The 16,247-nt window shown below is 41.3% G+C and overlaps 1 protein-coding gene across 4 annotated transcripts in view; it reads left to right on the forward strand.

Annotated features, from left to right (window-relative positions):
* kiaa1549la (KIAA1549-like a) overlaps positions 1-16,247 on the forward strand; it is a 109,251-nt gene that overhangs the window by 65,074 nt on the left and 27,930 nt on the right. For 2 of the 4 annotated variants that reach the window (XM_070971527.1, XM_070971530.1), the window contains exons 11-13: positions 2,740-2,900; positions 5,462-5,497; positions 10,891-11,084. In XM_070971527.1, coding sequence (XP_070827628.1) covers positions 2,740-2,900; positions 5,462-5,497; positions 10,891-11,084 — 391 coding nt within the window. The remainder of the gene's footprint in view (positions 1-2,739; positions 2,901-5,461; positions 5,498-10,890; positions 11,085-16,247) is intronic. The other 2 variants (XM_070971532.1, XM_070971531.1) reach the window with 1 other exon arrangement.

Raw genomic sequence — 16,247 nt, forward strand, 5'->3', positions numbered from 1 at the left:
TTCTCATTCAGCAGCCCTTGTAGAGATGCCAGTTTAGCTGCTCTTTAGGGTTCATATGCTGAACTCAAGCATGACAGTCTTGGCTTACTGTGACATTGTGCAGCATTTGGCTTTTCCATCAATTTCCATAATTCCCTGTGCATCCAATAAAGCTTAATACAAATTCAGACTCACAAATTCAAAATCAGAGATTGAGTTTCCATACTTATATAACGTTAGTTCAGGAAATTGAAGTGGTGCACTGTATATTTGTTACTAATATTTGTTTATAATGGCTTTCAGAGAATGTTCACCCATGCGATGGGATGTTCATGCTGTAGCTGCTGGAGAGGACAAAGTGTTCCCTATCACCTTATATCCCTCACATTTCAGAATCTATAATTAACAAGCTGGAGAGATACCAACAACCATCAACGCCATTCACAGCTCCTCCTAACGGTGCTCAAGCAGGAAACTGAACACAATGTTCACAGAAAATCCATTTAGTTTGCCGGCACAGGCTCGTGGAAACAAACTGCATTAGTCCATCAAATGAAAAAAGCAAACTTGTGTAGTAGAAGTAGTAGTAGGCAATGCGCTTATTCGCTTTCTTGCTGAGAGTTAGATGAGATGAATGATACCACTCTCATGTCTGTGTGCTAAATAAGAAGCTATAGAGGACACAAGCTTGTCACACTTGTTCATAAAGGCTACAGGAAAACAAGTCAAACAAACAAATCCATCAAAAAGCAGGCAAGAATCAACAGTCGAACAAAACCAGGGAAACAAAACAAAGACACACAAAGCCAAAGACAAACTGGCCAGGAGACAGGTAAAAACTAAACACACTAGGAGGGGAAGGCTAATGAGGGACAGGTAAAACCATTACAAATGAAATAATCAAAGACAGGAAGTAAAACTAAGCATGACATGAAAAGAGGAACCTTCAAAATAACACAGGAAACGTCAAGCTAGTCCAAATCCACAACAAAGCCTAGCTTAGCATAAGGTAACAGGGTAAACAGTTGGCCTGGTTCTGTCCATATGTGACAAAATCCACCTACCAGCGCCTCTAAAATTCACTGATTTACACTACATGCTATATCTAGTTTGTTTTTGCATTACAAAAAAACAAATACCTCTCAGGCTTCAGGTACAACAATGCTGAAGAGTCAGTAAGTGGTAGATTGTAGCCTGAGAGGTGAAACCCAGGGCAAAATAAAGTGTAGAAATCACTCCCTGCTGCTTTTAAGATAAGATAAGGTAATCCTTTATTAATCCCACTGTGAGGAAACTTGCACGGTCACAGCAGCAAAGGAGGTAATGTAATACTAAGAAGCATCAGTAAGAAAAGCAAGATATGATAACTAAGTAAACAATACAATTAGTAAAACAAACAATGGTTGAATTCACATTATTGCACATAGGGAATATTGATATTGCCCAGGTTTGTATGCGCAGCATTGAATGAGTACATTTGTTTTTCGGTGTGTGTGTGTGAGTGTGTGTGTGTGGTCTAGTGGGAGCAGTGTTGATTGTAAAGTCTGACAGCAGCAGGAAGGACAGACCTGTGGTATCTCTCCTTCACACACAGCAGGTGAAGCAGCCTCTCACTGAAGGAGCTACCAGTGCTGTCAGAGTGTCCTGCATGTGGTGGGACACGTTCTCCATCAGGGATGATAGTTTAGCCATTACTCTCCTTTGTCCCACCGCCTCTGCTGGGTCGAGTGGACGTCCCAGGTCAGAGCTGGCCTTCTGTTAAGTCTCCTCCAGTCTGTCGAGGTGCTGCTGCCCCAGCAGACCACTCCATAGAAGATGGCGGGTGCTGCCAGTCTTCAGGAGTGCCTCCTGCTCTCTGAATGACCTCAGTCTCCTCAGAAGATAGTCTGCTCTGGCCTCTCTCATGTCGTGTATTTGTATTGTAAGTCCATCCCAATCTATTATTCAGGTGAACACCCAGGTACAGTGTCCACCCTGGATAGCCATTGGTGTAGGAGGAGAGTGTTTGCACCTGCGGAAGTCCATCATCAGCTTTTCGGTTTTCCCTGCAAGTGGGGATGATTGCAGAGCTGTCAGAGTGCTTTCGCAGGTGGCAGACTTGTGCTTGAAGTCTCCACTTTAGGGGATGAAAAGTAAGGGATCCAGGACCGTTCCTTGTGGGGCCCTTGTGCTGCAGACAATGTGATCAGTTGGTGAGGTAGTCCATGGGTTAGGGTTAGGTTATGAGGTTGTTGTCCACACCTGTGCACTCCAACCTGTCACTCAGAAGCCTGATGATAGAATGATTGAATGAATATCTAACGGAGACCCCCATTCCCGGTGAAAATTATGCCCTCATTGGTATTAAACGAACAAGAAAACAAGATAGAAAATATTCATTAGTGAGCTTTAGAGGCAAAAGATGGTGGATTTTTTGAGCTGTTAGACAGAGCCAGGCTAGCTGCCCTGCTTACATTCTTTATGCTAAGCTAAGCTAACCACCTGTTGGCACTAGCTCCATACACAGGGCTCAAACATGAGCATCGTATCCATCGTTACATCTAACTCATGCATGAAAGCGAATAAACATATTACCCATATTTGTCAAGCTAGTCTTTCAAATTTGTGCTGAACATTTAGAGCCCGATCTAAAAAAAGTGTTTTAGTGTACTTCTTTCTGCTTGTCTGTAATTCTCTGAAGGGTCGCTTAGTGGCTAAACAGCTCATGAACGATTGAACACTCACTCAAATGCTGATGAATCATTTTTTGTATGTTTCTAGCTGTGGTAAAGACGCCACCCAGCAACCTGTGGATCATGGCCGTTCTGACGCCTCTCTTCCTGTTGGTGGTGGTGATCGGCATGGTTGCCTTCATTCTTTGCCAGAGGAACAGGGTCATCTTCAAAACAGGTGCCTTCAGGACCTTCAAAACCCGCTCCAAGGTAAGACTGTTAAACTAAGTCAGTTTATCCCTTTCTCCTGTTGTTGTTTTCTGCCTTATATGTCCTTGTATTCATCTTCTTTTTCTCTGTCTAGTCTCTGTTCTTCTTTCTCCTTCTACTACTAATAAAAAGAAGCTGTTGCCTCACTCTTGGGATGATAAGTGTCATCCCAAAAAGTTCAAACATCACTGCTTCACCTTACTGTGTCCCAGAAAACAGTTCAACAGTGAAACTTCACCAAAGATTACATAACCCGGTTCTGAATGAGTTATTCCTTCAGGTCAGAAAAATTGAATCCCATATGCGCAGGCCTCACTCATTTTTTTTCTTGCTGCCTAATAGCCCATGGTCATTGCTAATCATGCACGCTGCAAAGACTAATCGGCCGAAAAGAAATGGGCTGGGCTTTGTGTGCTGGAAGTGAACCTTTTTCCTGAAGGGACCCTTTTTGGATCATTGAATAAACTGAGGACCCCTGAATAAGTGACATATTTTATGAATGTTTGAGAAGTTGTACAATTAACCTTAATCTTGAACTCAATAAGAGCAGGAGATGTGTGTAAAATGAGTAAATGGGATGAGTTTTACCAATATTTTTAGGAACTATTTATACAATTCTTTGTTTGTGTTATTTTATTTATTTTTTTCCATGCATACTTAATAGACTTTTTTTTTTTTTTTTTTTTTTTTTTTAACAAATTCAGTGTTTTCTTCTCCCTCACACTCTCTAATGCAGGATGAGCCTGTTTACCAGATAATGAGGGCTCTGTGAGTAGGTTCAGGTCCTCACTGTGCCCTTTTAAGTTTATATCTTAGACATCATATATACTGTAAAAATAACTATTTAATTTAGTTTTCTTTACAGAAATGATTGAAGTGCTTACGATACATTCTTAAAAAAGGCCTCATGACCCCCCGGGAAGCTTTGATGACCCCTAGTGGGGTTGGGAACCAGTGCCATAGGGTAATATTGGCCCTTTCACAATAATTATGTTCACTCAGCTCATTTGAGGTTAAATAAAAATCGATCATTTCAAATGAGCATGTGTATAATAGATTGCTAGCAGCTGGTTCGATCAGGTTAGACTGTTTTCCTGGACACAGTGAAGTGCATGACGCCAGAACAACAGCTGTTTGTGTCACAGCACTCAGTCAAGTGGTAAACAAGTAATAAGCTAGCCAGCTTAATTTATTCTGAAGAGACTGTCTCGGTTTTGTTCACAATGCCATAATCATGAAGTGTGTTTCACATTTGATGTCATGATTAGACTAGACAGTGAGAATCCCTGTCATTGGCTTCTCATGCACTGCATACTCCACCCTTTGACCATGCTCTGGTTAAGGTCTTATTCAGGTCAAGCTGTTCACACAAACGTTTGATATCCAGCAAAGGAATCTCCCTAATGCTATGAATAAACCAATACACAGAATATTTCTGTCTGCAGATCAAAGACTACTTAAAGCTTTGACCATCAGTAAAATATTCCCTCCTCGACTGAGCAGTCGTAGAAAGAGCTATCTCTACAAATACATGTACAATGTTTCTGATGCTCCTGACAAATATCCTGGTGGAGCAAGCAATTACTCTTGTAGTCTGGCTGACATCAAAATGTACTCATTATGGTGTTCTGCATAAGAAAACTGAAAGTGAAGCAGTAAGATGTTTTGATACTACAGCAACTGGTGTTGAATGGGGAGCTGTAAACCGGCCGTAGTAACCAGCTTTCTAATGTTTTGAATTTGGTCAAACCTGACTATGTCAAGGTGCATCAACCCAAAAAAAGTTACTTACATCAACAGGAAAGCTTTGGATTTTGTTCACACTTTACTCAAAATGTATCAGTTGAACACAATTAATTTTCCTTGCGGACCAGATGTGGCAAAATTACATCAAAGTGGGCAACAGATGTATGATATATTGAATCTTATTTTCGTAGTTTTGAGCATCATTTCTGTCAGTTATGATACTGTAACACTGTACTCACCAAGCTGATGAAATCTGGAAATACATTGTGACAGCAAAGGCTGACGGTAAGAAAAACGGTCAGCAAAGTTAGTAATTACAGTACGAATCATAGTTAATGTTAAGCCTGGTAAGTTAAACAAGGAAGTCTGTAAACAGTCGGGAGACTCTTGATGGACCCCTGTGACCTGAAAGGGAATGAAAATGTGACTGTAAGGGTCATCTGAGCTAGTGCTGCCAAGCTAATCTGTTAGCATGTTTAATGTACATGTTACGATGGATAAATTCCACAAATACCTGATTTTAGAAAATGACTACTTGTGTTTCCTGTCCAGCCTTCATTTTTTTATTTAATTTGGTGAGTACAGTGTTATTAACACAACTAGGACTCATGGCCAAACTATGAAAATTAGACACATCCTATCCTATCCTATCCTATCCTATCCTATCCTATCCTATCCTATCCTATCCTATCCTATCCTATCCTGTGTCCTGTCCTGTCCTGTCCTGTCCTGTCATTTCCCATTCCAAGCTAATCTCTTCTTTTACAATACTAACCCCTCCCTGACCTTGTTCCTCTGACTCTCTCCCTGTTTAGACCTCATATCGAAGGGAGGGCAGTTACCACCACCAGGTATTCACTAAGACACTGGTTGGGTGAATTGGTGACTGACCGACTGAATCAATTCACGTATTAATGAATGAATGAGTTACTGCTTTGTTTGCTGATTTGAACAGACTGTGTTGATCAGCTCGTGTACAACTGCCTTGTTGGCTGCTTATTTCTGTATGCACTGCCTGTCGCTGTTGCTGGGTAGATTCTTGCATGCACTGTAGCCACTGTGCTGTGGACATGAGTTATTCCACCATCTTCATTGGCTATGGATGATCAATAGGAGGAGGGAGGAGGGGGCAGTGAGGAAAGGTGAAAAAAATTCTAATAGGGGTGTAAAATTTACAAGCACGTTCCTTACGATTTAAATTGTTTTGGTTTGAATCGATCTGCTGAATTAGTAAGGAGAGGCTAGCTCGTAAAAGCAGGCAAATGAGCTTAATTCGGCCGGCCAGAACATGCCATTTTTAACCAGAGCGCATAAACATGAATAGCAGAAAGGAAGTTCAACACCTGTGAACCAAACCAATCTATTTTTATTTTGCAGCATCCATAAAAAGTGACTCAAGCTTGTGTCATCAGCCTAGACTGCCTCTCTGCCAGTTCCTTTCCCTTTCAAGCCAGTCGTTTTATCCTCTCAGATGAAGCCACTCTCATCCCTCAGTGGCTAAGCAGGAACCCTACACAGACCCCAACCCAATTCTTTTTTCATATGAGGCTCTGCACTGGATTATGGTAGCCACTTTTTCATGGCTAGACCAAAGAAAGAGCAGCAGTGGCCGCAGACGCTGGATAGAAAATGCTAAAATGCTTTAAATTAAAAAGAACCATGCAGAGGCCGTCCCTGTGGATACTGTGGCTTTAGTGGAGCTGATTTGCGGGTTATTTTTATTTACCTCATCCCTCAAGAGGCAAAGTGAGGCGAGTGAAGGATGGGGGTATGGATGTGCTAAGCAGGATGTTTTTCGGGGGTGATGGAGCTGATGTAGCACCACAGCACAGCAAGGTGCAAACACCCCAAATATGAAACATGATGTGTGTGTGTGTGTGTGTGTTGCCACTGCTTTACTGTATCTCTTTATACTGTGGTATATTACATTCACATTTAATACATGAGGTTCAAGGTTTTGTTTGCTTTCACAGTCATTTGTAAACATTTACTATTACTTATGTTGTGTTTTATGAGAGAATGCATCAAATATTAAAGCTTTCCGAAATGAGATTTCATAAGTGGTGCCGTGAGGCTGCAATCACTGTTCTTATCCACAGCGGTATTTACCCTCGTCCAATCCCAAGCAGTGGCATGCATGAGCAAATGAGATAAATATTTCACACGGGGATTTAGTTTGGGAAGGGCTTGTGGCAATGCGGCAAACAAGATAAACTGATCTAGTTTTTTTTTTTAAGGATAGATTAAAATTTTTTCAGGTCTATCTTAATTCAAGACTCTCGTGCCCACGTGTACGCTGAAAGTGTCGCTGTGATTGGTCCTACTGTCCATACTGGCCTTTTTTTTAGGTAGTAAACACTGAGAGATATGACAGGAAGTGAAGTAAGAGGGGATGACATGGAACAAAGGACCCCAGCTGAACCCAAACTGGGGAAATTGTGATGACATGGTCAACATCTTAGACCCCCCAAGCCAGCAGCATAGCAAAGTGATCCCTTCCTATTCCAGATTCCACTGTCAGAGAAACTCCAGATGTAGTCTGGATGATCCAAGTGGATTATAATCACTATGCATTCTGCATGTATTTATTCCTTTTTGTTAATGTGTCCTTTCCCTTATCCAGATGAAATGTAAAAAAAAAAAAATGTACATGGGGTCCATGTCAGAAGCCCACCTCAATAGCTTGTGTATGTGTTCTGGTAGTCATACAAATACTAACCATACATATGCAGAATAACAGACTCCATCAAGTTGATCTACTGTGTGTGCTCCCAACCCGCTGAGCCATCAGTCACCATGCTGGACAGGCTAAAGCTGCTAATCAATACTGTAGTTTATGCTAGCTCTGCATGTGTGCTTAAGCATTAAAGAGTGATTCTGCAGAGTCCGGCTCACTTCATCACTCTGCACGTCTTCTCTGCAGCTGGAACATTCTTCAAAATGGTTTTTACTCCCTCTGTGCCTTCTCGCATTAGCATGAAAGCCTCAGATAGCCACCGTCTGTGTGGATAACAATAGCGGTGGAATCAGCAAAAGTAGAAGCAATCCATTTTTCATTTGTGAGGTGCTCAATGAAAGCACAGTGCAGTGGCGTTGGCCATTTAAAGGACTCAAGGTGTTTTGCATTTTGCTGCATCATGCCTCGACCTGCCTCAGGAGGAATTCATGTAACCCGTAGAGATCCATGCTGTTGTGCGGCTCAGTCTACTTCCCTGTATGTCTTATGTCACTTCTTAGATATACTCACTCTTTGGGATGTTTTTTTTTCATGCAGCTCTGTGGTGCGCTTCCACCATTCGCCCTGCTAGAGCTGAATTTAAATCAATACGGCCGCAGGGGGAATAGAGCATATCTCATCCATCTGCTGTACCTCATCAAGCTGCTGTTGGCTGTTGCTCTGAGTTAAAATTAGACATGAAGAGAAGTTTCTGTTTGATAGCGCAGGCTAGGAAAATAAGAGTGGATAATTTGGTGGTGCAGCAGGGTCATGCTCGCAGTCACTTCACATGACATCTTTCAGTAAAAGAACCAGTCGGACCCTTTCTCTCTCTTCTCTCATACTCGTTTCCTCCGTCACTGTAAATGGATACGGAGAAAACCACCATCCATCTCTGACAGACTGATCAGAGGCTCGCATCATACCAGAAGCCCTGTCTGCTGCCGAAGTCTTCATTAAACTGAGCCACTCACGCAAGATGAAAGATGGCCATTTGTTAAGTCAACATGCTGTCAGGGGACAGTGGGAGAGAGGGAGAGGCAGTGGTGGAAACAGGCAAAACAGAGGGGGGATTAGAAAGAAGGAACGGGCAGAGATAAATAAGAAAGAGAGATATATGAATGTGAAAAGAACAGACAGAGAAAGAGAAAGACCTTGAGCCAGTGCAGTAAAATACGAGTCGTGAAATGTCAGACGCACTTTTCAAGGTTACACCCCTTGGCTCTGTCATTTCTGAGAATCCATACTGTCTCCATGCATGACAGCCCTTACTGGACAGCCACTAAATGATGCAGCTTTCACTGTCCATGTGCAGTGTGCGTCAGCTCAACAGCCCTGACACCATATCTAATGTTTTACTGCTCAATAATCCATACACGCGAGGCATACTGGTGGAGGGATCTGTTTGGAGCAGCACATTTAATTCACCACCTCCCTCCTACCCTGGCTGCTGCCCTTTATAGCACTTGTCATAAACACACACACACACACACACACACACACACACACACACACACACACACACACACACACACACACACACACACACACACACACACAGCTTAACTCCTCCTCAACCCGCAAACCTTAGGAGGCCATAGGCAAATTAATGTTTGCACTCTACATACACACAATAGTCACAACTGTCATCACACATCCCCTCAGCAGGTAGAGGATGTGTGCAGACGCACGCACACTCAGTCCATACATTCATGCCATGGTGAGAGGGTTGACCCCCACTCTTTCTCTCTAACGTGTGTGTTTTCTATGTGAACATGTATCAATATCCTGACACTCGTCCACCGCTGCAGCCGCATGCATTGGAGCGAGCTGATGGCACGTATGTGTATGTGGTGTGATGAATTATTAACAATGCCGTCAGCCGGATGCCCACGCTGACTAACCTCACATGCACTCAGGATTTAGCATGCATCATCAAATGCGTTAGGCGTCCCATTTTAGAGCCGCTCAAAATAGAAAAGGGGAGGCAAAAAATCAGGGTTTCGTCTGCTTTGTTGTGTAACCTAAAAGGGTCTTTCCCTCCTTTTTCCCTCTCGTTCTCTATTCCATAAATTGAAAGGCATTAAGTTTTACAAAGTATGTGTCCAGGCCTTGGAGGCTTAACAAAACACGCCTTCTGCTGCCTTTCTCTCTTTGTCTCTTTATGCCAAAATCCCTGACTTCAAAGGTGCTGTTAAGCTTTATTATATATTTATTTTTCAACTTTTTCATTACACCAGCCATGGTGTTTGGAGACAGATAAAAACTTGTTCGGGGGGGGAGGTCCATCCAATTACCTTTATCAGAAATGGAAGCAGCCCTTCTTTGGAGATTTTTCTTTAATATTCTGGAGACCATGTCATGTTAAGACAGGCTGACATCTGTTCAGCCATGTGGGACTGTCCAGTGCTTCAGCTTCTCCAAAGCCGGAGACTTCCCATTGTTCCCATGGCCCATTATTCTGAAACCCCAATCGTACAAGAAATGTCAGACAAAACCCGCCCAAAGTCCCTCTGATTGGCCAGTGTTCATTGCTTAGTCAGGTTTACAGTTAGATGTTAGGTCACTGGTTTCCAACCTGGGGGTCCTGGCTCCCACTACATGATTTCTTTTTAGGGGGTGTAGGAAAACTTTTTCAGAGAATATACATATATCTCTAAATCTCCATATTTCATTTGTTTGTGTGAAGAAAACTGGTCAGCTGCAGTACAATTAGAGAGCTTAAAAACATACCATCAAGTGTCATTTTGTTCAGTTTACATGCAGGTTTGGTCCTTACTCTTCAATATCACTGAAAGCTACACCACTAGTTTGTTTGCTTTGTCTCTTTGGGCTCTACCTGACACCAGGGAAGGGAAAGGGCACACATTTCTCAAACTGCATCACCACTTTGTGATTAAATGGGGTTGTTTTCATGCAAAATTATGCCCGATGCGTCTTTAATTCCTACAAACATCAAGATTTAGAAACTGCAATTCAGCGATTTCTCTAAATGCCGTGGGAAATAAAATCCACGCTGTGTGCATCTGTCTGATGTTGTGTGCTTTGACTACTGACTTAATCTTGAGACTTCATACATTGAGCCTCTCTTGTCAATATTTGCTACCGTCTGCTGCACTGTTTCTTTGAGCCATGCATCATGGTGTAAGTGCTATTTATTTTGTGGCTGCTCTGTCACTCATTGCTCATTATTGCGGGTTTTAAATTACATTGACCAGCCTGCGATATGAATAAGATGAGAAACTGTACTCTGGAATACTACTTTATCTTGTGTTGCCTTTTTGTTGTCTTTGCATGTGCTTTATGTCCTGGAGACTGCTGCTTATTTAATGAATGGAGTTGCAGGTCCATCAATCCAACAGGCAAACTACTTCTCAGTTGTTCTGCAGTAAATTAGGAATGTAAACACTGAAGCATCTTCTTAGTTAAATGTCCTGAATGGATTGATCTACGAGCTGCAGTATCTTTGAGCTTCAGATCAAAATTAATGTTTTTCTGACCTCTGGTGTGTTATCTTTTCTCTGCCAGCCTGTCCAGGGCTTTGACTACGCGAAGAAGCACATGGGTCGAACAGGTGATGAGGCTGTCTCCGTTACTAAGGAGACACTGGTGCTGGGGCTGCCCGTACGAGACGCTCCACTGTCGCTGTCACTGGATAAGAAAGTCCACCAGGATGGGAGCACCAACAAGAGGCCTCCATCTGCTGACATACATAAAGGAGGGTAAGACAGTCACTGACTCTTTTGTTTGCTAGCAGGTTTGCTTAAATGTGTTCTCATTTGTTAGTTTTCGATCAGTAAAGTCATTTGACTCATGTTAAAATCAGCAAGTCATTGTGACTTTCTCACTTTCACCTGACTTTATTCATATTTAACAACAGATAACAGGTAATAATGGTAGTAGTAGGAGAAGCAATAGGCTAATAGGCTAATCACAGTCCGTATACAGTCCATGTGGCTAAAATGTAAATGTTGCATTTACATTTATGGTTCTGGCAACCTGATGAAAGTTGATTCAAGTATTCATGCTCATTTTAGCTCTGTTTTGGTCTCCACCTGAGAAAAATATGTGGCTCCTTAGCTGTGAAATGTTCCGCTATGTTCACCAGCTTTGTTGCTAACTCTGCCGTTCAGTGATGAGCAGGTAGTGTCCAGTAGCTTTAAGAGCTTTTTCACTGAGAGTGGCTGCCTCTGCTGCTGGAAACTGCTTTGATCAGAGTGCCATGAAACTGAACTGAAGTTGAGTTGTGGAAGTAAAACAAAAACAGTTAGCTCAAAGATGCTAACGTACCGAACAGCTGAGAGGAACTGCAGAGTCAGCTGATAATTCTCTGTGAGCTCCTCACTATGTTGATCTTTCATGTTAGACAATGACCATTTGACTCATTGTTCATGTAAGAATATTAATTAGCGCAGCTTTAGATCCAAAAACATTGTTATTGGCTTTGAAACCCAAATAGTGTTTGTCATATTTTGGTTTGGAAACAAATATAGAACACCAATTTGCATATTTAAAGACAAAAAAAAAAAAAAAAAAAAAAAAAAAAAATTAATTACTCAATCCTGAATTAAACAGAACAACCAGCAGATTGTGAGGTGAAGGTTTGGGGTCTACAGTTTTCTTTTGAGTGTTACAACAAACCATCTTTAATGCACAATGATAAGTGTTAGTCAGACAGTGAGGCAAAGGGATTAGGTCACTTCAGTCACACTGTTGACCTGATCATATGTAATTCAGTCTGAAAAGTCTGCTCATTCAAATCAGATGAGCTGATCAAATATTCGGCTCCCAACTTGAAGCGCTGTGAAGGAGAGCGACAAAGTTCTCGAGCAGCTGTTTCAGTCAGTGAACAAGCCAGCAGCAAAAACCCGGAGCTTTTCAGCAGGACCACACATCAGTGTTTGTTTGTGCATCGCAGCCTTAAGCCAGAGAGAAGCCAACAGTAAGCAGTGCAGACTCCGACAGATTGACATGATTTGAAGATAAGTCCAATGTTAATGAGGAGCTGTTTGGAGACAAAAGAGACTTTAACAGTGCTGGGACTGATACATGAAACTGATGCTGTGAGCTGCTAAACATAAAGGAAAAGTACTGGTGCCATATGGAGCATTTTAACACGAAAACATGAATCATTTTGCTTACAGCCTAACACCTCTCTGAGCCATGGTCTGACACGAACATCACAGAGCGCTGGAAATGTTTCCTCTGAGCAAAAAGAAGCTGTCAATTATGGCAGGATATAAATGTAAATGACTGTGTCTTTCCTTCAGGATGTAATCAACATTTGGAGCAGATTTTACGGCAGATTTGACACCAGAGATTTTGGATAAAAATACACAGAAATTATCAACCAGTTTTGTACATAAGATCCTCTTGTGAGTGAGGGGTAATGACTGTGGATGATGCACATTACCAGTTTGACTGATCCAAGCCTCACGAGGCATCTGCTGGAGGTGATGGAGTGAGCTGTTTGATCTTATGTTAAAACAGATCACTGGCCACTGGAGTGTTTATGAATATTACACTGTCTAGTAGCTGTTAGTCTGAGCTGCTATGGAAAAGCTGCTTCATCGTGTCCAAAAATAGAAAAGGAATGATCAGATATTAATAAATAATTCCCTCTGAAGAGATTGAAACAGCATCTGAGTTTTTGCTGTAATTGTCTTGTAAAGCATCACTTCTTCTGGGAGATCAGACAAATCGAAACACACAGATATCAAGCATAAATCGCTACAATGGCGTCATTTCAACGTAAACCCACAAATCAGTTTAGAGAAAAAAAAAGCTCCTTATAACTTCAGATCTTGTCTCGCGGTGATCTCATTAACCACTTTCAGCATCAAAGCAATCCAGCTAATCAAGATTGTTGTGTGAACGAGACCTGATGATTTTCTCTGATGCGGATTTCCCAAACTGTTCATTTTCAGACACTCAGCGAGGTTTAGCCTCAGTAACTTTGTTACACAGCGCAGAGTAAAGCTTGACTGATGTTGCACAGGTGCTATTTTTACATCGAAATCTGGGTCCAAACTGAACAGTTGAAATATTTTTCAGCTGCCCATAAAACGGCATAAGATACGACGTCATTAAAAATTCAAATGAAACACTGCTTCTCCATTTACAAAAAAGCCAATCTCTCCTGGCCCCCCGATCTGTGAAGTTCTCCGTAAACTTTCTTTTAATCACACAACCCTGGTTCCAAAAAAGTTGGGAAGCTGCGCGAAACCTAAATAAAACACAATGTGATCATTTGCAATGCTCACAAATCACCTGTTTGGAGGATTCCACAGGCCAACGCTTCCACCGTGCTCTTCGTTTTAGGTTGATCTGCTCTGATCTACAGTCATAACGTTGCGTGCCACCACCAGTGTGCAGAATCAGCGCAACACAAGCGTGCTCGGTCAGTCTAATGTGTTGTCGTAATGAGAGTTTGCAGTGAAGGAGGCCTGCCTCCGCTGGCTGACCTCATTTATTTCATTTGCCAATGTAGATTTTTACTAGCATTTGGCAAGTGGCAGGTGCTAATTCTGGACCCTGATCATAATGTTAGACCCGGGCACTTTGCCCAATTTAACAGTTGAGTGGAAACTGCCAAGCTGCAGTTAGGGATCATCTTAAAAGAACGTGCAAAATGGCCAAGAGATGTCAGATTTTTGTCAAGAGCTTTTGCTGCAAACCAACTGTATTTTTGCCTGGACCTCCTCCCCTTGCATGCATAACCTCAATTAAAAAAAAAAGGCAATATGACCAAATAATTATGGCACATTTGTTTTGTCAGTAGGTTTCTCATTTTGTTTCAATAGACACTTCAGACCTCGAGCGGGTCCTCCTTCCATACCCAACCCCCAGTTTTAAATCACATGGATTATGGATCATATGGATCAATGTGGATAATTTGTTGATCCTTTTTGACACAGTACAAAGAAAATATATTTAATTAAATATATTTATTGATTTTTGTAAATCTATACTTGTTGTTTCAATCAAGTTGGGACAGGAGCAGCTAAAGACTGGGAAAGATGTGGAATGCTCCAAAAACACCTGTTTGGAACGTTCCACAGGTAAACAGGTTGATTGGTTTCATATTGCGCACCTGCCACGTGGAACAACATGCAGTGCCATTTAAAGCTTTCCTCATTTTTATCCATAGGGCAATTTAACTGTATCACATTTTGCTTCTAGGTGTTCATATATGGTGTTCATTCATATTTACTGTTTTTATTCATTGTTGTTGCTTTCATTTATCTGCTTTTGTTTTAATTGTTTTACTCGGCTATATTGTAAATGAGGTCTCTCCCTCAATGTATTTCCTAGTTAAAATAAAGTTTGAATTGAATTGAATGATTGGGTATGAAAGATCCATCCTGGAAAGGCTCAGTCGTTCACAAGCGAGGATGGAGAGAGTTCACTTTGTGAACTGTTTTCACTTGATCATACTCTTTTTCTATTTTTGTTTTACACAGCGTCCCAACTATTTGGAGTCTGGGATGTCGTCCACTAATCACAGTTATTCAACAATTAATCATTAACAATTCATTAATTATGAGGTCATTCCTGATTCATTCCTCATTCGTTCTTTGTAACGGTTACCTCCGCACCCTTAGAGTCAATGTCTGGTTTGTCCATTCTGGGCTACTGTAGAAACATGGCAGTGCAAGATGGCGGTCTCTGTGGGAGAGGACCTTCTCCCTTTGTACAAATAAAGAGCTCATTCTAAAGTAACAAGAACCCAAATACAAGTTCATATTTTCAGGTGTTTATGCACTAATGAAAACATACTTATGAATATTATATTCCATTTCTGCCAAAAGATCCCACTAGATTTTACACACTGGTCCTTTAAGCACAGGTGACTCGTTAGTTTCAGTAACAGTAAGGAAAGAAACTGTCCTTTGATTAGCAAGAATTTATCAGCAGTGGGTTTTATGCACACTAATGAATGTCTAGCCCACGTTTTTGAATATACAGATGACTTGGAAGTAGATGGTTTCTAGCTGCCAAATTCTGCATCCCTGACTGACTTTCAGGAAAAAAAAGACTTACAAGTCCATGAGGATGAGTGCAAATAAATACCTGAAATCTTTGATTTCAGATGCAAGAAGTCCGTCTGACCCGGTGTTGGTGCCTTCCTAAAACCAGAGCGCAGAATGTTTTTGCTCCTTAATTTCAAAGTTGAGTGAAGTATTTCAGAGCTGTTTTAGAGCTTTGTGTCAGAAGGTGACTGTAATGTGTGTTTTAGGAAACACATGCTCATAGAATGAGACAATTCCAGCACTCCATCAACAACAAACCTCTATTCTGATTTTCCAAAAAGGCGAATCAAATCCTTGTGATGACTGAAACTTTCGGCTAAACAGGCAGTCATTAGTCCTCACAGGCATTGAGAAACTGCTGCAGATTAGGCTGGTTTACTGGATGCTTAATTGTATATCTGGCATAATATAATATGACAGAATTGGATGATGGATACTGCAAAATTTAGGGTCCATATTCCTGCGTCTAATCTTCATGTTTTATGTTATTTGTCATAATTCGACATTTAATTTTTTTTTTTTTCTATTCAGTCTTTTCTGCGCTAATCTTCTTTGTTATTGTCTTCTATTTCTTATGCGTGACCAATGAATATGATTTGTAAGCATCTGTCAGTTTAAATGCATTTACCAAAATGTGCAAAACAGTCTTATTCCAAATAGACTTCACCGGGATTATGAGTTATAATCTGCTCTGTGCATGATCATAGAAAACATTTACAACAGAATTATGACAACACATTTTTAAACTTTTCCATCCCCAGACAGTGTGTACTACAAGCTACACCCACACATCCACCCACAGCCCATGGTGACATGCTTCCTTTAGTCAGTCATAAATGAGATGCATCATGC

This window comes from Chaetodon trifascialis, chromosome 10 (genome assembly GCF_039877785.1).
Source record: "Chaetodon trifascialis isolate fChaTrf1 chromosome 10, fChaTrf1.hap1, whole genome shotgun sequence".
In the NCBI taxonomy this organism is placed as follows: domain Eukaryota; kingdom Metazoa; phylum Chordata; class Actinopteri; order Chaetodontiformes; family Chaetodontidae; genus Chaetodon; species Chaetodon trifascialis.